Below are 27,614 nucleotides of genomic sequence, written 5' to 3'. Positions count from 1 at the left end.
GAGCTATCAGTCTTGGGCAGGGAGGTCTAAATGTTCCTGCAGCTTCATACAGTACTGACTAAAATGATATTGACTATAACATGAATGGCACACAGTAGTTTTCAGTTAGTGCCTATTGGATAAATGGATGAAGAAAATACTTATAAATCCCATGCACTTTGGCGATGTTTTTTGACCATAATTCAATGCTGAGCTCAAATTAATATCTTTTTTTTAAAAAAACTGACACCGTCTGATTTAACACATAGATAGAAATTTGTATTAATTCTAAGTGTTTTCAAATATCTGAATGTTTAATTTTGATATTTATGCTTAAAATATTATAAAATTTAGAGGAATTTATTTATCATATAAAATTACTTCCAAAATGTTATGTGTGCAGTGCTTTCAAAATATCATTTCAATATTGAACAAATTAAATTGAAATACTAGGTCATAGTGTTTAATTGTCATTATCACTTTTTTGCAAACAAATTTTGATGTTTTTGCAAGAGATAAATAAGCTTAAGCCAGAAATGACTGAAGAATGATACCTGATTCTGAATATTGTTTGTAACTGATGATGTCTTCTTGTCCATTCTCCTCTAGCATCATAAAGAAAAATGACTGTTTCTCACCAGGACTCCAATTCCCCAAGATATTTATATACCTGTATAATATTGCCAACTGAACAAACTGAACAAACGGCTTCCTTCATATGTCTGTTCATATCTCCTGGCAAAGTTTTATCATTTTTCCTTTTTTTATATGAAATATATTCCCTTCCAAAGATACATACTTTAGTGGATAAACAACTTTCATGGGGAGAACATGAAAGACAACTATTTAACAAGTAGAGTTGGAGTCATGAGGTGTGGAATCATAGTAAAAAATATTTTGCAATGATACCAACACTAATAAAGGTCATGCCATTTTCATGATTAGCTATGTTTTTTGTAAAGGGAAATTAATGGATGGTACTATTCAGTCTAAATGATGTATACAACATGCTGACAGACAAAATTGGTTTTCTGCCTAAAGTGGATATATTACACAGACAGTATACTCATGTGCCTAACATCTCTGTGTACATTTTTATGCATGTTATTCATCTAGTATTTTCTTCGTACCTACAAGTTGGAATGCACTCACTTCATATCCTATTATAACCCTTTTTAGTTGCATTTCTGTCAGGTTCCACTTACTTATGCACTGTTGAATAAATCAGTGGTTAATAAATGTTCTTGGAAATGTGTCTTGAGATAAATAATGAACGGCACTATCTAACCATAAATGTACATCAAATACACATTTTTACTCTCAGAATCCTAAAAAGAAAGACAGTCTCACCTATTATGTACATACATGGGAAAAAAAGAGAAATAATTACAGAGCAATCATGTAAAAGGAGACTGACTAGTTTATTATTCTTGAATGGATAGAGTGAACCTTTCTATCATAAGTGCATTTTGTCACAACTCCAAGGCCTTGGGGTGTGAGCCCAGGCCCACAGCATGTAAAGCTGCAGGACTCAGGACTCCAGCCCTTCTGGGCCACCCTCTCGCAGATAGTACTGGAGCTGACCACACATTTTTAATTTGCAGTAAGATGGTCTGACAAGCAGATTGTGAAGATGGTAGAGGTGAAAGTACAGATCAAATGCTGATTAAAAATATATTCACCTTGAAAAATACAAAGAAGACATATTTAACAATATACAGGGATTATCTATTGAATGATGAGAAGCATATTATTGCTTCCTTCTTGGTAATTTTCACAGTCCCCTTTAGATTCTATTCCAAATTTTCCATAATCCAGTATTTATATAAATCTTACATCTAAAATACTTTATACAGCACTTATCTTATAAGTGTCAGCCTCTCACCTCTCAAAACTTCTTGCTATGCAGCAGGTTTTCGGGTTTGTTTTAAAAATCTCTCCTGCAGGTGATCCTTTAGCAATACTTTAAAGTATCATCCCTATTAAAAGTGAAGAGGGTTCTGGGGTCTTGAGAAACAATGAGACAGAATGGCTATTATTTTGCATGTTTCTGATAGAAAGCTAACTGTTTAAAAATTAAAAATATTAGAACACATGTGCCAAAGTAGAACCAAAAAAAAAAAAAAGCACAAATAAAATTTGAGAAGTAAAAGGGGCCATGTAAAGTCTTGCTAAAGGTCCGTGTTTTACATAAAGCTGCAGTTGAGACTTCACAAAGGAAATCTCTGCACTTTTTATTTCTGGTTCAGAGGATTTACATGCTCTTTCTAATGATCTGGGCCTTCAGTACTGGGTAATGTCTCCCAGTCCCCAGCTTAGCACTCATGCAAAATTGAAGCACTTTGGAGGCAGTTTAGTAGCTGCAGATGAATCTCAATGTGCAGGAAAAGGCATAATGGCTGTTTAGCACTTGCTAGGAGAAGCTGAGGAAATCAGGGGGAAAAATCTATTGAACTTAAGCCATCTGGGAAGCTAACTGAGAGCGGCTGCATTAACAACGTGTTTACATTCCCATTGTGTTGCTAGGCCAAGCAAAAATAAGTGTGTGAATGTGTGTGTGTGTGTGTGTGTGTGTGGGTGGGTGGGTGTGTGCTCATGCACTCACATAGGCACTCACATGCGCACAGGCGTGGGCAGAGGAAATCATGAAGTGCAGCCCTTTGATTGTGTTAGCTCTTCTGGTTTGGCTCTGGCAACTATGTGGGGAAAGAATTTGTATGTGAAATGTGGCCCTGAGAGTTTTCCCGTCTCCACGAGACAGGATGATGGTTACAGTGCAGGGGTTGGCAAGGACACGGTGGGCATGAGGAAAATGAGCTGTACACAGAGCCTGGCTGAGTAGTTCTTTTCCTGTCTCTGGCTTGGAGTGCGACACAGCAGATTGGGGGAAGCTTCAGAAAGCTGGTAAAGAACACCAGGGAATGCTTTCATTGCCTGCTACATTGATATTTAACTTAGAAATACCGAACAAATGAGGAAAAGCAGCCAGGTAAACAAATGCGTTTCATTTTAACCCTCACCAATCCTACTCACTGTCTTCACCAGCATGTCCCTTTCGTCTTGTCACATTAAGGGATGTTTTCTTTTCTTTTTTTTTTGGTACTGGGGATAGAATCCAGGGGTGCTTTGACACTGAACTAAGTCCCCAGCCCCCTTTTATATTTTATTTTGAGACAAGGTCATGCTAAGTGGCTGAGGGCCTCCCTAAATTGCTGAGGCTGGCTTTGAACTTGTGATCCTTCTGCCTCAGCCTCCTGAGTTATTGGAATTACAGAGGGGTGCCACCATACCTGGATAAGTAACATTTTTCTTGTAGATGCTTGGGGACACAAGTGGGCTAAATGGTGGTCCCCTAAAAGACGTCCACATATGAATCCTTAGGATCTATGAATGTTACCTTGTTTGGTAAAAAGGTCTTGGCAGTGGTCATCAAGTTAAAGATTTTAACTTGGGATAAGAAGACTATCCTGGAAGATCCAGGTGAGCCCTAAGCCTAACAGTAAATGTTGTTGTAAAAGACCCACAAAGAAGACAAACATGGAGTATGGGACAATGTGAAGATGGAGGCAGCCACCAGAATCAGAAACAAACAAGGAATGGGTTTTATCCTGGAGTCACTAAGAGAGGGAGTATGTGTGACTCTGCGGAACTTCAGACTTCTGGTCCCCAGAATTGTGAGAAAATTTCCATTGTTTTAAGCCACCACATCTGTGCTAATTTATTGTGGCAGGTCTAGGAAACAAACACAGTGACTAAGGGCATTTACTGTCTGTCTCCACATTCAAAGAGTGGCCTCAAGAATCTGACAGAGGAAAAAGGTGAGGAAAATCTGTCTGCCATGCAGTGTTTTTCTGGTTTCACAAATGCTCCCAGAATGGGTGTGGGGAGGCAGCCTTCTAGTCACTGACATCACCTCATACAGAGGGCTTCATTGTCAGGACCATCCGGGCTGGAGTTATACAGAGGCTTGACATTCAGTCCCTGCCATCCCTGGACTAGCCTTCGACAGAAGATCTTTTGGGTGTTTCCAACTTTATTTTCACTCACTAAAGCTCCGGGGTACCCCCACTTCCCTCAGAAGGCTGCAATCCCTCAGTCTGAGCAGTTTAATAGGCAGAGACAAGGGGAAGGATACTGAAGAAAGCAGGGGCTCTGTAACATGTAACTCCACACCACAGAATTTCCAGGGGTGGAGATGTTCGTGTACTTGTTTATTCTCAGAATAAGAGGAGAATCAAGCAAATGGTAAAGCAGACCTTTTTCTTCTAACTTCTCCTTGGCCTCTTTTGCTCACTCTAGATGGGGCTCTCCTGTAGTGCAGTCATCTCCTTGGTGATGTCTATGCTTACAGCACCAAGCCAAGTGGCTGGGTCATGGTTTTTGAACACAATGTCTAGGTCCTCCCTGTACCCTACTTTTACAACACAGTGTCTCTCTCATGCCCTGTTTGTCAAGCCTGGTGGTACCTTAGCATTACTAGAGAGTTTAAAGCAAACAAACAAACCAATCAACCGACAAAGGAAATGCTATGCTCTGTTCCCGATTAAATCATTACCTTTAGGGTTGGAGCCAGGACATAGGTGTTTGCAAACCTCTCCCCTGGTGATTGTCAAGTGCAGCCAGGGTTGACAGTTCCCTGCCCTAATAGTTTCTTGTTGCTCTTGCCTTCATATCCTGGGGAATGTCTTCCAGAACAGAATTTTTATAATCAGGTTTAACCTCAATAAAATTAGGAACGAGTCCAAAATTTCTCAATTCTGAATTGTTCTTCATTGCTAGATGTTATACTTCCCATGTGCTATGCTTACATTTTTTGCCAGATACCCTGATATTTGGCAAATTGTAGTGTTCATGTAATACATGCTGATTTTGTGTCTCCAAATGTGCTTTTTCAGAGGATCTGGCAAGAATGGATATTTCAACAGGCATCCCAAGAGGGCTCTGAGAATCACTAGCTAACGGATGACTCAGAATTGATGGTATGTTGCAGAGAAGATGAAAGGATCCAGGACTAGTCAAGTTCTCCCCCCTCAAAGTTTAACATTATATTATTCATGGATTGTAGGGTTTTAAAACTCAAACAATACTCTATTGTGTCTTTAAAGATGTGAAAATATCTTGGAGTGAGGAGAGAGAAAATAGTATTAGGATTTTGAGCAAATTATTGATAGAATAATGGGTATTAAGATTCAGTGATGGGGGCTGGGGTTGTGGTTCAGTGGTAGAGCTCTCGCCTAGCACTTGTGAGGTGCTGGGTTTGATCCTTAGCACCACATAAAAATAAATAAAATAAAATGTATCGTGTCCAACTACAACTAAAAAATATTAAAAAAGAAAAAAGATTCAGTGATATACAACCAGAGAAGTGAAAAATTATGCTCCATTTGTGTACAATGAATTGAAGAGATTTCTACTGTCATGTATAACTGATTAGACCTAATTTAAAAAAAAGATTTGATGATCCAAAAAATCAAATCAAATGGATAAGAGTTTGTGACATCACAGAGTAGAAAAGGATAACAGTCTACATTGTACTTTGCATATGAGGTGTTCCCCAAAGCCTCCTGTCAGTGCAGGAATATTCAGAGGCAAAATGATTAGATTATGAGAGCTGTAACTGAATCTGTCCATCCTTGTTTGAAATGGACTGACTGGGTGGTAATGTAGGCAGGTGGGACATGACTGAGGGAAGTGAGTTTCTCAGGATGTGCCTGGATGGGTTGTTCTTCCCTCATTCCCTTCCTTTCTCTTTGTTCCTGACTCCCATGAGCTGAGCATCTTTGTTCCTCTGGGCCCTTCTGCTATAATATGCTGCCTCACCTTGGGCCCAGAGCAATGAAGCTCACCATCTGTGGACTGAGACCTCTGAAAACATGAAGCCCAAATAAACTTTGTTGTTCTTTTTAGGCATTTTGGTCAGAGCTATGATGAAGCTACTAAAACAGCCATTCTCTCATCATGAGCTACCAAGTTTATTTACACATTAACACTATTGTTCCAGACACCTAAAAAAGAATAAAGTTGAGGACAAAAGATAAGCTCTTTAGGAGGGTAAACTGCCATTTAAGCTGAAATTGTTTCATAAAACAACCTCTATAAACATGATGCTCAATCTGTTTCACATATAATTCAAAATTCTCTTAAAGGGCTGGGGTTGTGGCTCAGTGGCAGAGTGCCTGCCTAGCATGTGTGAGGCACTGGGTTTGATTCTCAGCACTGCATAAATTAATAAAATAAATTGACAACTAAAAAAATTTTTTAAAAAACTCTGTTAAATACGTCTTTTCTCCCCCATGAAAATAAAGTAGGAGAGATCCTTCTTAAATCCTTCTCATATTTTTTCCAAAGGTTAGATTTAAAAAAAAAATACACCATGGCTTTTTAACAATTGTGCTATTCTCACTTTGAAGTGGGCACTTTAAAACTCTAAGCCACAGCGTATGCACGGTTGCTGGGCACACGGCATAATTGCCATAGCAACACAATTACTAGTGTTGCTCTGAAATGCCCTGTTTGGGCAGCAAGTAATCTAGATGAAGAATGTCCTTGGACACCTGCTTCTTATTGTAGCCTCTGTATTGGCTTGAGGGTGGTCAGACTTGGTTCTCTCTTTTTCTGAATTTGGGGACACACACACACACACACACGCGCTTACATATTTACTCACATGCATATTCTTGACTAAATTGTATTAATCAATGCTTTCATTGATTTCATTGTGGCAAAAGGAGGAGAAACACATTACAAATAACCTTGCCCTGCGTGTTGATTGAAAGGGGGGGGGGTTCTTTTGTGTTCATTATGTTCAAACTCTAGCTATTTGTAATTTTAGACAATTTCGGCTTTCCCCTAATAAAATCTAGCTTGCTAAAATAGCACTGAATAGTGTAACATTTTCTTATCTTTACTTTTCATTCATGTTCTAGGCCATATCTGTTCAATAAGTACATACTATTAAAATTTTCTATCCAGTATTCAACGTAGATATTTAAAATATTCCTCATGAGGTTGGGCATGGTATTGCACACCTGTAATCCCAGTGGCTCGGGAGGCTGAATCATGAGTTCAAAGCTAGCTGCATCAACTTAGTGAGACCTTGTCTCAAATTAAAAAATGAAAAAAGGGCTGAGGATGTTGCTTAGTGGTTAAGTACTCTTGGGTTCAATCCCTAATGACAGCAACAACAAAAAAATCTGAAAGAGATATAAAGATATAATTAAATTAAAATTAAATTGTTCTGTAAATACAATGTAATTAGGGTGTTTAGGCATATGTGCAAGCTCTATAATATTGATATTTGCAAATATTGGGACTGCCAGAAATGAACAAATGCCAAAAACAAATATTCACAGCATAGTAGATTGGCAACTAAAGAAACTCAAGTGTGTAGCCTAAAACATTCCAAATACTTACTTCTGTTCACAAGTTAGGAAATGAATGGAGATCTTTAAAGTCAGGTTTATACACAATAAGTGAACCCAAATCACTCAACCTAGCAGAGACCCATCTTCCTGATAGGACAGAAGTAAAAGCACTGTTAAGTTTAAGTTCTGAAACTCTGACGCCACTGTGATTCATAATTGCAGCTGAAGTTATGGCAGCCACATCAGCCCATGCATTTCAAGACAGCATCACTGTGAAATGAGGACGAGCCCATTGCGAACACTACACAATGAAGAATAAGAAACAGTTATGACTATCTGGCAACTACTCTCTTGTGAAGTTATCAGATTGACTCAGTAGAAAAGCCTTTGTGTACTGCATGGATCCTTATCAATTTTCTATTTTTATTTACTCAGCCCTGAGACCAACCTTATATTGAAAAGAAAAATGTTCGTTTCTGGTATTGAAATGAGTACCTCTGAGAAGGAAATCAAATAAATAATTGATTTATATTCCAGAACCATTTATCTTCATTGGCAGACAACTATATTACAGATATAAACCTCCATTTTTACAAAGTCAATATGCCTACTGACTTAAATAAAAAAATATGGAATGAAGTTCAAACACACTTCCTACATTTTATGCATCATTTACTCAAATTTAAACAAAACCCATGTAACTTCCTTTGGAACATATTCACTCTGTTAAAGAGAGCTGAGTTCAAGATGATTATATTACAAGGAGAATAATGAATGGTATGATGTGTATACTGAATGTAGAAAATAACTCTTCTTACAGAAGATTAAGCTATCTTTATGTATTCCTCAAATCACCTATTCATGAAATATTCCAAGTAAACACATCATTGGTACATCTCACTAAATTTCAGTTACTTAAATTTAGTAGGATGAGTAGCTGTAATCTCACAAAACAAATGTTCATTGATCATTTCCTGTGCTTAGTGCCTTGTATTGTAAATTTCAAATAAGACAATGCTTTACACAATTTGAGCCATACCATGTCATTCTAATCTTGCTGAAGATACAAAGATCATAGATAAAATGTACATGTTTATGAATAGATCTGTGTATAGATGACTATAACTTTCATAAATAACATGATAAACATAAATTTATAAGAAATTATGAGTTGTGCACCTAAAATTGTCAAATTGTTGAGATTTTCAGGTGGATTAACATAAAATATACATACAAATAATATATCTGAATGTAATGAAATGGGAGTATAAGTAGGAGAAATAAGGATATGTTTGCTTATGACTTGGGGTTTTATAGAAATATTCCTCTACAGCACTGCATTTAAGATACTTCTTTAAGAATGAGTAGGACTTTAACAGAGATAGGATGGAGGGAACTATAGAATGAAGAATAATTCATTCAATATGTATTTGTTGAACACCTACTATGTGCAACACCAAGTTAAGCATGGACCTGGAACAGAGAAAAAGACAGGCATAACTGCTGATCTCCTGGTGCTTACCCTCCAATGTACAGTGTTTAAGCTGAAGAGGAGAGATAAGTTGTGAAAGGAGATATGATAACTGTCTCTTTTATGTATTAAAGATTAATAAGATGTTAGCATGTGACCAGACCTATTTTGTAAGTAACTTTATGACATAAGTAGATTCATAAAGTCAAGATAACAAAAAAGTGGTTACATTCAATTTAATGAAAAGCTTGCCAACAATTCATCAAGTTTAACTTAAATGATTGTCTCAAAATTTCTATATTTCTTAGACACAAAAGTGTAAAAGACAAGAGCATATGCACCAATTAATAAAATTTATATAAATCCTCCCTTATTTCCCTTCAAAATGTACAAGCAGCATTTCTAAATCATCTCCTTGTGTGACAGTAAGTGTCATGATATTTTAGTAGAGGTTCTGTGAAAAATAGTTTAGTTACCTAATAGTAAAAAAGGCTGTTCGACAGCAGAACTTTCTTAAGACTTCCTCATGCTAGTACACAACTGATATGGCCTGTATATTTATGTCATCCAAAATTCATATGTTGAAATCCTTACTTTCGAAATTGGAACAACTGAAATTTAGTGAGATATACCAACAATGTGCTTACTTGGAATATTTCATGAATAGGTGATTTGAGGAATATGTAAAGATAGCTTAATCTTCTGTAAGAAGAATTGTTTTTCACATTTAGTATAGATATCATACCATTCATTATTCTCCTTATAATATAATCATGTTAAACTCAGTTGAAATTCTCACTTTCTAGGCGATGGTGTTAGGAGGTGGGGGCCTTTAAATGATTGGATCATGGAGGTGGTCCTCATGAATGGTATTAGTGCCCTTATAAATGAGGTAAGGTACAACCTCTTTCTTTTCTACTGTACAAGGACACAGTAAGAGGAGCAGACCCTCACCAGACACCTAATGTTGTGGCACCTTGATCTATGACTTCCTGATCTTTAGATCTATGAGAAATAAATTTCTGCTATTTATAAGCTACCCAGTCTAATATATTTTCCTAAAGCCAGCCCAAATGGATTAAGACAAATTCATATTTTTTTCCAAAATGGGAATATAGTTATTTGTAGTGTTTTATAAATTATTTGACCAGAAAGCTTTTGTTTTCTTGTTTTCCAAAGTAACATCTATTAAGAACTTAAAAGACACCAGTAATTCATTGAACACAGATAAGAAGAAAAATCCAATTGGTCTATCATATACAGCATGTGGCAGAGAAACTATTAGAATGATCTAGAATGTTTGATAAGGAACTAATTATACTGAAGAGTTTAAAGTCTTCCAAAGAGGATGTCCTTTATTCCAGGGACAAAGGGAAGCCATCCTAGAATTTAAAGAAGTAGAATGACATCACTTGGAGCTGTGCTGAAGACCCATAAATACCTGGGTAGTGGAAAACCTAGAGAAAGGCCAAGACCAACAATGTACATGGAGCACCTTAGTCTAGTAAAGACCTAAACTGGGGAACAGAAATAAGAATAAAAAACAAAATGATGATTTGAGAAGGTATTGGCAGCAAGTGATAATCACTGTTTGGCGGAGTGAAGGGTTAAAATGAAATGTCTATTTCTTGGTACTGGGATGGAGAAAAGAGGTATTCGAAATAGGAATACAAAATGAGAATAAATTTCATTGTTCCACTCCTGCAAAAATTGAGGATTTGACTGACAGTGTATCTGTGAAGGCTCCATGGCGAGGTATGGTGTAGAAGCCATTCACTTAAATTCATGCCCAATTATAGTTCTTCTTCTCATCAACTTTTTTTTTCTCTGCTAAGGCCCACCTTTTGCTAAGTGACCAAATATTAAAGACTTTCAAGAACAAAGGAATCAAATCCTAAGCACTGGCTTAAGACATTACGTTCAGGAATCACAAAGGCCTACGTGTAGAAAACTAACACAAGACAAAGAAGGCATAAAACAGCAGTAAAGATACAGAATTAGTTGGCATTTTGAACCAGGCTTTCTATTCCTGAGAAAAGGATGATTGTCCTTTTTTAGATTAACTCTTCTGTGTTTAGCAATTGTGGCAGAATTTAGGGAGATACTGGGCACAGGGCCAACAGCAAAGGTTTTGGAAACAGGGAGTCCTGGGTTCATATCCTAGTTCTAATCACCTCCTCTATATGTGATTTGGGGAGAATTAGTTTATTTATCTTGTTGAGCTTCAACAAGATAAATCCCCCAAATCCCAAAAATCATTTCATAGGATTTTTGTGATGTCTAAAGGACATCATACATGTAAGGTGTTCTGTATGTGTCTTGGAACTCTCTTTATCATTATTGTGTTGGTCTTATTGACATTTTCTGCTAATTTGAGAATAATTAAAGATGAAAGGAGAAAATCTCAGGGATTATTAAAATTTCAAAACGACTGTGGCTTTCCAAACTCCCTTGCTTGTTTACAGAGGAAAAATATTTGCTTTTAGATGGGGGATCTTAGGTACCATGGAAACAAGAGTTGAAAAGACTTCAAGTAAATAGAAAGCAAGCTGCTGAGCCTGAGTTTTTCTTAAAAATATAACCATAAAATTTTGAGCAGATCAAGATTTGTATGGAATTTTGAAGGCCACATAGGTATGTATTACTCTATTACCAAATCAAGAGCTTGTATTGAACATTTCTAAACCACCTAATAAATGCTGCTTTCCCTTTACTGTTTCTTATATTATGCATATGCAAGAAATTTTGCAAGTACAGTTTAAATGATGGAAAGGCAAACAGTAACCATAATGAATGCTCTTTAATCAGTGCATTTCGTTATGATCAATGGTAGAACTTTGCTTAGTACAAATAACCATTTGTTTCATTCTTTAGAGTCAGAGAGATTTTTTTTTAACAGCTTGACAATTTAAAAGGAAGAATTTTTAAAAAATGACATTTTTAGTTTCGCTTTTTTAGTTTTGCTTTCCCAGTTTTGTGATTTTTTTTTTCAGTGTAAAGGTATGTTTGATAGAGATTTTAGTGAATGTAACTGATTTTTCTTCATCACAAGGCAATGTCTCTGATGGACACTAAATATGCTTCCAAGTGGTATTTCTAAGGGCAGAGGTATCTGTAAAAATGAACTTGTTTGCAATATTTTTTTTATCTGTCCTATCATCTGAGACCAAACCTGATTTTTTAAATGCCCAGAAAATTTCTCTAATTTGTAATATATTTCAACACTGAATGTATTCTAATATTTCTTAATATTAAAATCACCAAGGCCCCAATAATACTATAGTCAGATTGTGTTAAGTGGAGAGCTGAGGATCAAAATTGTAGGTGAATTCAGTTTTATGCAAAAACTATTTAGATGCTATTCACAATATTTCTGATATCACAGAAAGATAAAAAACTTTAATACCAGAGACCTACAAATTTCCCCACAATATTTGTCCAGATTAGAGATTGATGAGAGCAGGAAAAGAGATGCAATAAAGTGGTATGGGCTGATTTTCAGGTTTCATTATTTATTCTGAAAATAATATATTCTCAGTACTTAAAAAAATCAAACAATAAAAGTCTCTCTATCACCAGGATTCTAAGCTGTCAAGTGTTTGTTGCACATTTCTCTAGAAAATTTCAATGCATATATAAATACATTGTATAGCTTCTTTCTTTGCAAAATGGGAGCATATCACAAGAAATGCTCTGTGCATTGGTTTTCCTGCAAAATTTTATCTGAGAATTTCCCACAGCTTCACATGTGTAGCAACTTCAATGTTTCAACCAGCATCACAGTATTCCATCCTAAGGAAAAACAGTACCTGATATGCTACTGCAGTGGACAACTTGCAAGGACAAGCCTTTGTACAAATTTGGAATTTTATTGTTAGATGGTTCCTAGACTGGAAATTACTCAGTGAAATGGTATGTATGTATTTCAATACTGGATGTATCTTTAAATTGGCTTTCAAAAAGATTGTATCAATTTACAACCCCATCAACAAAATATGCCTGTAATCAACTCTGTATACTAACAAATGTTTTAATCATGATAACATCTCTTTAGATGCTTAGTTGCTATTGGCATCTCTGTTCCTATATCTCCATGTTCCAACTCTCCTGAATCTTCCCTTGAGTTGCTGGTATTGTGTTATAGTTTAAAAAATGGCTATATGTTAACTAAATTAGCCCTTTGACTAATATACATCCACAGATATTAATAACTGTTTTTTTAACCTGTATCTTGGTTTTGCTTGAAGTATTCTTGCTTTGGATATTCAAGTTAAGTAATTAATGCATTCCTATACGACTTCTAGATTTTGTTGCCTTAATAAAAAAGGTTTGGAATACCACTGTTATGATTTAGATATGAGGTATCTCTCAAAAGCTCATGTGTAAAATAATTCAAGAATTTTCAGAGGTGAAATGATCAGATTTTGAGAGGTGTGATTTAATCAATGGATTAATCCATTTATGTGATTAACTGGGTGGTAACTGTAGGCAAGTAGGGAATGGCTGGAGCAGGTGGGTCACTGAAGGTATGCCTTTGGGGTTTACATTTTGTCTCTGGTGAGAGGAAACTCTCTCTTTCTATTTCCTGGCCGTCATGTCCTGAGCTGCGTTCCTCTGCCTTGCTCTTCCCCTATAATGTTCTGCCTCATCTTGGGCCCAGAAATATAGATTTTGGTGAACCATGGACTGTACCTCTGAAACCATGAACCAAAATAAACTTTCTTCTTTAAGTTGTTCTTGTCAGATATTTTGGTCACAGTGATGAAAAAGTTGATTAAAACGATCACTGAAACCAACCGACCAATCAACAAATAGTCAAAAATTTCTCCTAGTTATGATGGTGATGATGATGATGATGACAATGACAATGATGACTTTAAGTCCTAATATCTAGAATCTATTTTAAAAAATAAGATAGAATACAAGCTTGCTTGCTTGCTTGATATTTTTATTTTTCTGCTTTCTGTTTCCTAACCTTGTCTCATCCATGCATTGAATAAACTCTTTTCCTCAGTGGCTGCAAATATATCTTTATCACATTCTGAAAGGCTTTAGGCATTTGAGAATTTTATCTAATTGATTTTAATCCATTAATATGTGTGTTTTGTCTTCTGCTAAGATCAAACTCACTTAACATCTTCAGATTTATAATATAATGATAAAAACCTGGGGTACCCTGATGACTCTACTATTTCAGAATTTCCCCAATTTTTTTGTGTGAATTATTTTTCATACAATGTTAATGACCTTAAAGATTCATTTATAAATAGCAGAAATTTTAAAAATATTAATGATTTCTACTCAAGTACAATGTATATCTATTTATTTGAGTCATAATATTTTTTATTTTTTAATTTTTGGCTTCTGTGCAGAAAGAACTTAAAACTTTTCTTTTAGGCCCAGGATGTAACTCAGTATTAGAGTGCTTGATTGTGAGCACGTGTGAGTTCCTAGGTTTGGTCCCAAGCACTAAGAGAAAAAAAACAAAACAAATCAAAATGAAAAACTGTTTTTCTTTCCAAAATTTGACAAATGTCTGAACTTTATTCCAAGTAATATGTTTTATTACATTTTAGTTTGAACTGGCTCTCTGTACAAAGAAAAATTAATAGGTTATGTACATTTTTTATCAGCTACTTTTCTGTATTTCTGATGTTTTTCCTTTGAAATTAGACAACTTTTCCAGATAGGAAACCATACCGCTTGTCATACATGATAATTTCTCACTTTTAAAATAATTTAGTCTCCTTAATTACTTGTGTTGTCTAATAACACTGGTTAGTAAGTTAGAATAATACCAAATAAGATAGGCATCTGCAGACATCTTTGTCTTTTTCCCAATTTTAGACCTAGGATGTGTCTAGAATATTAATTTTAGGATGGATGCTGGCATTCTCATAGAGTTTCAAATGGAAACGAAACCCAACAGAAAACCATATTGCATTAGACTCCACCCCTGACATCTTCAGAAAACTGTGTTAAAGCTCCCAAATCTCTTCTTCCTTCTCATCTATCCATCCTGAATTTGATTAGAAACATGTCATCTATTTTAGTTTATAGTAACTTTAAAAGGTAGTTTCAATCATTGGATACATGTAGTAATAATTACTTTTGTGTAGAAACATAGAAAACAAATGTTTTATGGAAAGAAACCCCGTGTATGTTTGTATATGTGTTACCTACATAGCATGAAGTTGGCAGAAGTGCTGAATATCAAAGAAGTTTTATTATTATTTTTAATCTTTCTAAATAGGCATTTTCATTAATTTGGCAAAGACAAGTGTATAAAATATGTTGTGAGCCTCATGTTAGCTTTTGTGATATCTTATCTTTCTCCTATCATTAAAAGCTTAGGTATCCAAAATCTTTACAAATAAATGAGCTGAAACAAATAAAACTCAATCCACTTGAGAATTTGTAGACATCTGGTGGAGTTATTTTCTGAGTAATTAGACCAAGAGGTGGGGCAATTCCCTGAAGTAAGCTACCCTACAATTGGATACCCAGCTATTCCTGCAGTCAGCAGCTTACATACAGTGAACATATTGATTCACAAATAGACAAGCAATTATGAAGAGTTGCCACCTGATTTCCAAAGACCCATTATGTTATATGAGTTTATGTTCCATATAAGTTGCCTTTTCTTAATTATCTCATAGTGAATTTTATTTCTTTATGTCCTATTAATTCAACATACTAGTTTTGCTGTTAGTGATATTGAATGTAGATCCCCTTCATGCACCGGTCTGTACTTGTCTTTGGATAATCCAACTCTCAGGCACAAACATGACTTATTTACCATTTGGTTTTTGAAAACATCAATCCATTTTGGTACATAGAGATATCTATGAAGGACAAGATGATATTTAAATGCTTCCACTTTTTTACCATAAAGGTAACTACTTAGCTTAGAAATGTTGGTGGATGGAGTCTTAATACTTAAAATATATGTCTTGGTACTAAAAAATCCTAGATATCGAAGGGATCTGAAAGGGATTTCCAAGGGATAGTCTCCCTACCGGAGAGCAAAACCACTCTAAATCATGGGGAATATATATACATATATCTTTTCAATTTAAGAACTGCAGGAGATTCCACAACTATCCTAAATTACTCGTTGTTTAGTAAAAAAACAAAACAAAACAAAAAACTGCTACTAAGAAAGTTTCCTTTATAGCCAATGTAAACTCGAGTTATTAAAATTGACTTTGTCCTTTCTATACCTTTAATATTTTATCTTTAAGGGCAATATTTATAGAACAGCAGAATCAGGAGTTTTAATCATTCCAGGATCCAAGTTTCTCTGATCAAGACCCACTCAGAAGGTAGCTCCTGCTCCTGGATCTCTCACTATGCCTGTTCTGTCACCCTCAATGTAACAACAGATAAGAATTATGGAGTCAGGATAAGTTCGTGTAAGTTATGGAGACAACATATTTTGATTCTACAACACTGACAGATTCTTTTAAAAATATAAGGGGACATTGCTTATGGATTAACACTTTCAGTGATGTCAGTAAAGTTGAACATGAGACTCAGGACCTTTAGATCTGACTACCACACAAGTAAAATTGAAAGACATCTTTTAATAGGGCATCCACATTAATTCAGTCTATTTATTCACATTATTTATCTCCTCAAGCATGAATAATGCTATAATTACATGCAGTCCAACAGGAATCGAGTCAAGATATATTCATCACAGTTTATTTTGTAATCCTTGGAATGAGATCACCAAATCTTAACCAAACCGACTCAAAACTTCTTCCAAGGGATAAAAACTCCATTTTTAATTTCACTAACTGAAATAACAGTATGACAACAGGCCAGCGTAGGATCTTGCACTGCCGTCCAAATGCCAGTGAAAACTCACCAGAGGTTTCGTCCACTCGTTCGTCTACTATGTGGTCCTTCTGATGAACCCACTCGCTATTGCACTTGAAGTAGATCTGGGTGGCAGGGCTGGCTTTACAGTACAGGTTCACAGGCTTATTCTTCACAATATAGGCTTCTTCTGGCTCAATGAGGAAATGTGGCAGAGGCTCAGGTGGATCTGATGGAAACGTTTCTGGGAGTTCATGAAAAAAGTCGTCGTCTGTTAAGAAGAAAGTGGAAAATGGTCATAACATTCAGATAAATTGTCTTTTATTTTGCTATTCACTTTAAAATACTGACTTATAAATAATTACATGATTTGAAAATCTACTACATGCCAGATATATCAATAGACTAGATGCTCAATTAAGGAGCTGCATTATTATACTCATAGCAAAACACATCATCAGGGAGAATAAACACCTTTCCCTCAAACCACAGACAGTAATTAGTAGAACTGGAATTGGGATTCAAGGCTGTCTAACACCAACACTGTGCTCTTCCCAATATATTACTACACTTCCCAGTATACAGTGTTACTCTCAATGAGAGTTGATAAAAGCTAAATGAACTTCATAAGAAAAATTTGTTTGAAAAGCACAAGGCTCAAATGAAAATCTTAAATCCTTCGCAAGGCATTGAATAGACATACTAGAGACACAAACTAAGGATCTTTAGATTCAGTTTAAATCTATCACTATTTTCAAAAAATTCCACAGTGTGAAACATTATTCAGCCAACATATATTAATTAAACTCATAATTTACAAAGCATTGGAAATAGTAATGATAACATCAATTCAGAGGCACAGTACAGCCTAGAGTCTAGAAATGCTTTTTGGTCTTATTTTAAAATTACACTTCAGACCTTATATGGTGTTATGTGACTGGGAAAACCTGTTCTCATTGGATTACTGAGGATTTTTTGTTTTAAAGAAGAACAACACACTAATTTTTATGGCACTGAAAATTATCAAACATATTGTTCCTGCCCTGATGTTCCAACACCATTGAATAAACACAACTTAAAAATCCCTTGAGATATTTGTTCACTTTGAGTTTTTTTTTAAACTTGGATTCTGCATGATTCTAAATAAAAAAATCATAAAAGTGATTTTTTAAATAAAATCTATCACATTTCACAAAAGTCAAGGTAAAAAGAGTCTTTTCAATACATTATAAATAAATTAAGCTTGATAATTATCTTTTTTTTTTTTTTTTGGTACCAGGGATTGAACTCAGGGGCACTCAATCACTGAGCCACATCCCCAGCCCTTTTTTGTATTTTATTTAGAGACAGGATCTCAATGAATTGTTTAGTGCCTTGCTCTTGCTGAGGCTGGCTCTGAACTCCATCATCCTGCCTCAGCCTCCAGAGCCGCTGGGATTACAGGCCTGCACCACCATGCCCGACTGATAATTATCTTTTTTATAAGAAACAGAGAAAAACAAAACTATTTTTATTTTCCTAAACATGCTAATCTGTAGAGGGACAAAACTCTCAGATCAAAATTTAAAAATAAATTTAAAAATTTTTAAAAATCCTTAGCACTATATATATTCAGTAGCAAAGACAAAATATGGTTCTGGTACTTAAAGACTGGTTGCTTAGATGTTACCTTGAAACTCTTTTTTTGTCATTCAGTTGTTGCCCCATTTTGGGAGATGGCCATTGGTGAAGTGAACATCTGTCTCCTAAGAACCTGGTCGGGGACATTTTTCATCTAGATCATGGGATAGCTGTCAAATAGTAATGACATCCAGTTTCTGCTAATGTCTTTTGCAGTAAAAGTTGGCTTCACTTGCATCATGGGCAGAAGGAGTTTTCAAAGTAGCTCTGGCGTGTAAGTGATGTTTCCTATAGTTTTCTTTCTTTCTTACTTTACCTCCTTTTGTTTTTTCTACTGTTGAACAACAAGGAGCCAAATTGTCAGCTTACTAAAGAATATCCTTGTTTCTATCAATTAAGCTCCTTTAGTCAATATGTAGGAACAATCAAGACTGCTTAAATAAACGTAGCTCAGAAAGGCAAAAGGATGAGGAACTGAGCTATTGACGGATCCATCACCACAAAACTATTGTCCTGAAGGCCCTATTTTTCTTCAGCTGAAGCACTTCCTGTTGTATATGATGACTGACAGGGCTGATAATCAATAAAGCACTGCAAAATATAAAACTCAAATTCTACACAAGGTTGGCTTTTGTTTTTAATTATTATTCATGGAGACAGATGGTAAACTAGACTTCATTCTTTTTTTTTTTTTTACTGTTAGTATGTATTTGTATACACAAAACATGTGAAAGCATTTAATAATTATGTATTTAAGTATGCAAATTATAAAAAGGCTTTCAGCTGTGGTTTTAAATTAGTCTTATTCCTTTAAAAGGAATTATAAGATATCAGAGGATCATGTATTACATTACTTTATTTAATAATGTAACAAAGTATTTATAGGTTCATATTCTATGGAAAGACTTTATAGAGACACTAAAAATTGATTTCTATGCCCTGCTAAAAATGTGTATCTTTTTTATTCTGATTATTTTATTGTAAACTACTGAGAAAACTAATGAAGATAAGAAAATCACACATATATTTTCAAGTAACAAGAGGCTCTGTTAAATGTGATGGGGGGGGAATAAAGATTTAATAATATCATTATAAAACATATGATCAAACTAACTTTGCATTTCCTTAATATTTAGTTTTAAGATGATTGTGATAAGAAGAAATAAATCTATGTCTTGGTTTGAGGCTTCCCACAGTATTGATTTTCCAAAGCACTTTTCAACACTTAAAGTGAAGGTTACTAAAAAATGATTTTTATCATTAGAAATGTTTTCTTCGTGTGACAAATTTAATGTTTTCTTTTTTTACATATTATTCTAGATTCTACAGAACCCACCTCTTAATATTGCTCTAGAGAGCTGCTCTCGCCAATAATAGCATAATAGTCTATTAATATTTTCTACAAAATTTATTCAATAAGCTACAGCCTTGGATTAAGTAACATTAAGTGATATGGTATGCCACTTCTAGTACTCAATTTAGGTTATAGAAATAACATTAGTAAATAATATTCAAGACAGTAGATACGGATAGTGGGATAAATATGACAAAATACAAATGGGACGATTACTAATGAGCTCACAAGCTATTGTGAATATTCATTTTGGAGCTTATTTGGTATTTCCAAGTTTTTTATAGTGATTGACTATTTTGTAGAAAACATGGTCTTGCAGATGCCCATCCATGGAAATGATCCAAAACAAGTAAATCCCTATCTGCTGAGGCTAACTCTTCCAGGCCACTAGAGGACTGTTAAATACGTGGCGATCAGAAAGTTTGAGATTCTACCTTGAGCTGATTTACTGAAATCACTTCCTAGCATGCAATTCATTTTACTATACCAGCAAACCAGCTTTCTGAAACTAATAAGGTCATGCTGCAAAAGTTGAAGCTATAAAAGAACAATTTTGATATTTCTCCACAGGGAGATCAGTGAGTGAATCTTCTTACCACTTTATTTCTTAATATAAATATCTGAAAAAGGGATCAGTGTGACAATAGGAACCCAATTTTCAAACAGCAACTTCAGACTGTGAACTTATTTCTAGTGACATATTATAGTTACCCTAAATTATTTTATTTTATAAAAATGTATACTCTGCTGCCGATATTAATTGCATTACTCTATTTAGGCAAAATGATTTTTTAATAGTAAGATTGCTAAAACGTTTTCTACATTTAGTTCATTCAAACTAACAAAGGAAAAATCTCTGAAGTTGCTTTGGTTCTGTACACTGAATTCAGTATCAACTCAAAGCTATAATTTCCTTTTTTTTGATGGAGATATAACATTATTATGAATTTTGCTATCCCCTACCATTTGACTTATTTTTCACTTTCTACTATTAGTTAATAATGACATTGCAACAGTAGTGCCATTCTTATCTTGATATCAGTAAATCCCAGTATTTCCTTTTCTGTTATCTCATAGGGGCATTTGATTTTTCATTTATATACAAGAAGAGAAAGCTTTGCACCATGTATTATTTTTATAGACTTTCATTCCACCTAATTCTTGACAGGAAAATATTATGCTATGAACATCAATCTAGGAAGCTTTAGGTTGCTGGTTTTATTGCTATATATCAAGCTTTAATTTTCATCAACTTAATACATAAGTTTCTGTATTTCTGAATCATAAGACTTAAACTATTATTGCTTATATCATAAAATATAGGACCATTATCTCTTTGTCTGAGACTTGAAGCGTATTCGTCTGAAATGGAATTTACTTCCAAATGATTCAAGAGCAATTTAAAATGAATGACTGCAAAGCTAATTTTATCTGCATTTGGCTACCCATCCATCAGAGAGATAATTCATGATATATTACCACAAAAGGCAGCTGGAATTAACTATCTGAATGAGACTCAGCTTATTTTTAATATTTTGATTAAAATATCCTTTGGAAGACAAAGACTATGGTCTATATTTCAAGAAACATATTACTGAATTCATCATTTAAATTCAAGTACTTGAATATATAATGCCTTAAATGTATTGCACAATTTGGAAGTACTGAATGATTTTTAACTTCAAAGAAAAAATCTTTATTTTTTGCTTTTAAAGAAATATTTGGCAAATGATGTCAATATATTACCAATTATCACTATTAATAATCTAGTGATAAAAAGTTAACATGCCATTCGACATATAGTTGCTCTGGAATAGATACCTCCTTCTGGCCCAATATAAGCCTTCATGATATTTGACCTTTTATTTATTTATTTTTTCAATACTGAGGATCAAACCCAGGGCCTCATGCATGCTCTGCAGGCACTCTACCACTGAGCTATATCCCCAGCCCCACATGATCTCTGACTTTTACTAATATAGAATCTTCCTGTTCTCTCAATTATCATCTTTATTTCTGCCATGTAGTAGTACTGTGTTTAGAGGAAATTTTCAAAAACACTTTTGTTTTCTTTTCAAATAACAGTAAATGTAATGTAAAGCAAGAAGATAAGTTTATTTTCCTTAACAGATTAACTTAAAATATTGAATGATAAGGAAATGTGCTTTTGCATATTCTGGCTAGTATATAAATGGGTATTACATTAGAGAGAAATTGACAATATAAGTAATAATTAAATCTCTACATTCTTCCAAATTGGCTATCTCACTTCTTAGAATCCACATTATAGACAAAATGACATTACATCAAATGTAAACATATATGTACAAAGATGTTTGCTACAACATTACTTATTGAAAAACACAGAATACGTTACAACACAAGGCAGAAAAAAATTATTTGAATGAGACTGAGAGCAATTGATCTTCAACAGGAATGGTTAAATAATTTCTTTCTTTAGGTTCCAGGGATTGAACCCAGGGGTGCTTAAACACTGAGCCACATCCCCAGTCTTTAATATATTGTATTTAGAGACAGAGTCTTGCTGAATTGCTCAGGGCCTCACTAAATTGCTGAGGCTGGTTTTGAACTCACCATGATCCTGCCTCAGTCTCCCAAGCTGCTGGAATCACAGGCGTGCGCCACCTAAGGATGTTATATAATTTCTGATAGAGGCTGATTTGTGTCTTAGTCTCAAAGAACCTCCATTATTTAGTACATAAATAAAGCAGATTTGGGGCCACTTTTTATATAATTATGTCCTTTTTTATTGAGAATGACAGAATGCTTGTGCACAGGTGACTATACCAACAGATCACAGGATATGTCAGGTGAAACACTGAAGGTGATACACATAAATATTAGTCGTCATTGTTTCTAGGTAGAAGAATTGGGGGTTATTTTTACCTTTTATTTGGAGATTTTTTCAAATCCTACATTGTAGATGATTTATATTTTAATGTGTTTTTGAGATTTTATTTAAATTAAGAGAGAAAATAATTCCCATGTGCAACCTACTGTTTCTGCCTACAACAATCACTACAAGTTTCTTCACTAAATTCAACCTTTCTAAATCAATAACACTGACTGCATTAAACATTATTCAATGTCTCCATGAAAGCTGTGTTTAACAGTCCAAGTTACTTGTAAATATATAGCTTTCATTTAATTCTGCCTGGATTCATCACTTTTTTCTCTCATTTCCCATTGTCTTAATTTCCTCATTTCTGTGACCTCTGACCTTGAACTCACATAGTTTACTATCTTCTTCACATTTTGTTCATATGTCGATATCTGTTGATCACCTTCTGTATGCTAGGACTCTCCCAGCTGTTGTGGCTGAAGTTGTACTTTATCTTTAATAAAGTAAGTCTTTTACTTATAAAAAGAAATCATGAAATGGAAGATAATAAATTTATGAAAGTTTTAATTTATAATAGAAATTAGTCTGCTTATATAAATATCAAGCTTATAATTAATTTATAATCTATTAGTACTTGACTTTCATTTTTAAGCACTTAATTTTAAGAAATCAGAAATGTTTGCTAATATGTTTAAAGCCTTACATAGTCAATTATGGAAAATTTCTGCCATTTTCTTAATCCCTATTGGGTTACAGTTACAAATACTGAACTATTATTATGAACCTCAAAAATTCAAAGAGTAAAAAAAATCAGAAGGGGGCTGCGGATGTGGCTCAAGTGGTAGTGCACTCACCTATCATGTGCAGGGCGCTGGGTTTGATCCTCAGCACCACATACAAATAAATTAAAGATGTTGTGTCCACCGAAAACTAAATATATATATATATTTATATATTTATAAATATATATATATATATATATATATATATATATATATTTCTCTCTCTCTTTAAAAAAATCACAAGGAATAAAATTATAAAAATTAAACAATTATTGGCAGATAAATAAGGCAATATCAACTTATTGCTGACCCTTATGTTAATAAGTAAGAATGATAGCTAGAAGAGTCTATCAAAGATTTGAACATTCAGTATTATCATATATTCACGTGATGGACAATATTGTGTGTTAACTTGGCCAGGCTATATAGTTCGCAGGTATTCAATAAAACATTAATCTAGATGGTGCCGTGAAGGTATTTTTGAATGTGATTAAATCCATAATTAGTAACCATAAGTAAGGGAGATTATCATAGATAACATGTGTATTCTTCCTTCAATTAGTTGAAAGCCCTCAAAAGACGAAATGAATTTTTCCTTAGAAACAGTAAATTATGGTTCAGCTGAGCTACCAGAAACTGTAGCTTGACCAGCCAACACCATCAGCCTCTCCCCCAAGTTCACCCTGATCCTCTTTAGCAACCTACTCATTCTTCAGACACACTTTTAAACAGCCGTCCTGTGAAGCCCCTCTGAACATAAGCCCTGGTATTCTCTCCCATCTTTGCTGCTCTTTCCTCGTTCACATTTATTCTCTATTAGATGGCAAGCTCAAGAGTGAAGGGTAATGCTTATGTTACTCAGTTCAGCGCAACCATTATCTAGTCCATTCTCTGTTAATGACTTCAAAGTCTATTATTTTTCTCGCAATTTGTATTGTTGTTTCTAAAGTAGTTCCATAGAATGAAAGAGAAATGTACAGAAATTACTCAATTAACTGATCTTTGTACAAAATAAAACATAAATTTACATATTCTGCTGTATATCTTTAGTGTTTTTAAGTATGGACCCATTTCCAACATTAAAAAAAAAATTATACCTTCCTACTATTTGAGTTCTAATGCCACCTATAATGATATGTACATAGCCTTGGGCTAAATGTATTCTCTCACTAAATAATCAAAGTTGAATCTAAAATGACCTGAGTGGAGAATAATACAATACCCATGATCATAGTGTCTCTTCAACCTCTTGGCCTCCTCTGACACCTGACTTCATTGCACCACTGTCTCCTTTTGGAAACTTCCCCCTCTCTTGGGGACTATGCATTAGTGCTATATTGCTTTCTATCCTACCTCTTCGACCTTTCTCTTTTTTCTTTGCTGTCTGGATACAGTTTGGTATGTTTCAAGGTTTGTCCTTCAGTCTGTCCCTTGGGCATGTTATCAGAAAAGTGGCTTCAATTATCAGATCATGTCACACACACAGCCTTCTACTCCATTCCCCTGCTTCTGGAAACTCTGGATGCCTTTGCATTGACTGAGAGTGAAATCAGACCTTTTTCCAAAGCCAATGGACCTGCCAGGTCTGATATTGCTGCCAGCCCCTAGGTCTCTTTTCTGATCCTCCTATCCTGGTGTCATCTGGCTGGAGACAGTCAGCTTGCTATTTGCATCTTTATACCTTCCAAACTCAGTCTTAGCCTGGGGGCATTTGCACTTGCCCTTCATTCTCTAGGAAAGTTACTGTTTCCTTCTTGCCATCTGGGTTTCAACTCAAGGTGTCTCCTGGAAAAATGAGATCCTTCCCCCCCCCCCCAATTTCAGGTTAATGCCTCCTTCAAAGAACACATCATCCTGTTTGATTTCTTCTTATCATTTATCATCAGGTCAAATGAACTTGCTTACTAAATTACTTTGTGTATTTTTCCCCCTTCCATAAAATTTCCAGTGTGGTGGGATCAGACTTTGTCCATTTTGTTCACTGCTTTAACCTCAACATCAATCAGACAAACTCATCTTCCCTCTAAAATTCAAGTTTTAACTGGCTCCCCATTTCTAACTATAAGATGGTTCTTACAGTCTAAATGAGGCCCTTATCATTTTTGTTTGAATAAGAGCCTTGAGAGTGATTTGAGATGCCCCAGACTTTCCTCTCTCAATTCCACCTATACCACATCACTAGTATCAGTATTCTCAAGTACACATGGAAATACAATATTCTAAAAGATTAAAATTCATGAACACAGAAAAGTTCAAAATTGCAAAATCTTAAACTCTCATAGGATTGTCCCAAATTAGAAATCTAAGAATCATCTTTGGCTCTTTCTTCTCTCTCACTTCCAACATTTAAAAACAAAAACACAACAAGTACTATTCATTATAGAAAGGACATAGCCCTTAAATTTCTCTGCCTCTGTTTTGGATTCTACTGCCACCATTGTTTTTTGCCAGAACATCTTCAAAGTATCATAACTGGTGTTCTTTGCCTCCTCTCTAAAGGCAAGATCTTAGATCATCATTTTGTTTAAAATCCTATAGCTCTTCCTTCCTAGAAGAAAAATCAAGCTTGTCAGAATGATATACAAACTCATCCCTAATCTGAAGTTTGCATATCCATTCTATCCCCCCAATTCCTGCTTCCAGTTCACCTGATAGTGTATTTGCTACCTTACTTAATTTTGAGCTAATCTATGAACTATTGCTTTCTTTAATGCTGTTACTTTTTTGTTTAAATTGTAATGCTAAAATATGTTAATGGCTAAATATCTAAAATAAGAAGTTTAAGCATGTGTATAAATATGTGTTGAATACACATACAGCATTACAAAAATACAAAAGGGATCATACTGAACATGTTGTTTATACTTTGGCTACTGTTTTATAGCACATACTTGGCCTCCCTGGAACCATGACTTAACAAGTAAGTTGCTATTCTCATCAATATACTATATACCAAGTAGTGTCCTACAAAGTTTGGTATAAATTTACATCATCTAATTTAAAAAAAAAAGCAACAGTATACATTCATGGTTTGGGTAATGTTTACATGACACAGAACTTTCAGCAGATGTTTTATAATAAAAATAAACAAGCATCACAACCTATATTAATGTTAGTAGTTGAATTGTGGATCTATGTGTGTTTCCCTTTTTAAAATTGTGGTTTTCATGTGGCATGTGATATAAATTCATATTTCATGTCTCTGTGAGGGGGATTAATTCTGGGGGCTGAGCAAGGATGTTGCAAGGAACCAATACCTTCACATCTTATCCTTTTTGATGGAACAAATAACATTCTTCCAGAATGTATTGTTGTGAAGGTTAGCATACCCAATACACTGAAGAAGATGCTAAGGGTATGAATCACCTCCAGCAAAGGGCAGGGCTAGTTAATGTTTCACATTTTCACCTCCCCTGCCACAAGGCTTGACACCAGGTCACAAAATTATTAAAGCTTCAAGCAGCAACACTTCCTTCTCCATGTGAGGCCTCACTTCTCCTTGACACTTTATTCCTGAAACCCCTTCAGGCTCCTGGCCTTTTCTCCTTCCCCTTAACCCCCATAACTAATTAAATCTGGACAAGTCTTTGCTGAAAATAGTTTCCTTCAAAGTTATTCATTCAAAGTTCCCCTCTAGGCAATCTTTGTCACTTCATCCCAGCTTGCCATCTTTACATGAAGTTGAAAAGAGGTGAGCTATTTTTATGACATAAAAAATCTTTCAAGACTTAAATCTACCTTTGATGCTTCAGATAAGTAATAGATTGTGAAATATGACAAATGCTTTGGCAGCCATGAAATTGTTATTTCTAGTAGTTTTTAGGTAAACAAAAGGTTCCAAGGACTCTGGTCTTACTCAAAGGCAGTTAAAACCTTTAATATTTTTATTTGAAGGTACTTTTATTTGGGTTCTAATTAAATTCTACATCAAAAAAAAAAAAGGACTAACCAGTACAGTAGAATTTTCCTCCAATAAGTGTGTGTGAGGAATCATAATGGACCTCAACATTAAGCAACACTTTTTTTAAGAGAGAGAGAGAGAGAGAGAGAATTTTTTTAATATTTATTTTTTAGTTTTCGGTGGACACAACATCTTTATTTTATTTTTATGTGGTGTTGAGGATTGAACCCAGCGCCCCGCGCATGCCAGGCGATCCCGCTACGGCTTGAGCCACATCTCCTGCCCTAAGCAACATTTTTAATGTTGTTATCTATTTATGAGAAGGCAGAAGTGTAGATTGAAGGAAATATGGAATTAATTCTAGAAGATGGTACTACTGCCGAAGTATTTGTCAGTTGAGATAAAATGAGTAAGTTGACAATTGCTTTATATGTACTTTTACATTTTACAAATAAA

The 27,614-nt window shown here is 34.8% G+C and overlaps 1 protein-coding gene across 1 annotated transcript in view; it reads right to left on the bottom strand.

Moving 5' to 3' along the window:
- Unc5c (unc-5 netrin receptor C) overlaps positions 1-27,614 on the bottom strand; it is a 356,375-nt gene that overhangs the window by 130,942 nt on the left and 197,819 nt on the right. The window contains exon 2 of the mRNA XM_027926684.2: positions 16,688-16,909. Within this exon, the coding sequence (XP_027782485.1) occupies positions 16,688-16,909 (222 nt within the window). The remainder of the gene's footprint in view (positions 1-16,687; positions 16,910-27,614) is intronic.

This window comes from Marmota flaviventris, chromosome 7 (assembly GCF_047511675.1).
Source record: "Marmota flaviventris isolate mMarFla1 chromosome 7, mMarFla1.hap1, whole genome shotgun sequence".
Taxonomy (NCBI): domain Eukaryota; kingdom Metazoa; phylum Chordata; class Mammalia; order Rodentia; family Sciuridae; genus Marmota; species Marmota flaviventris.
The sequence above is the reverse complement of the archived record's forward strand: the minus strand, read 5'-3'. Positions and strand labels throughout refer to the sequence as shown.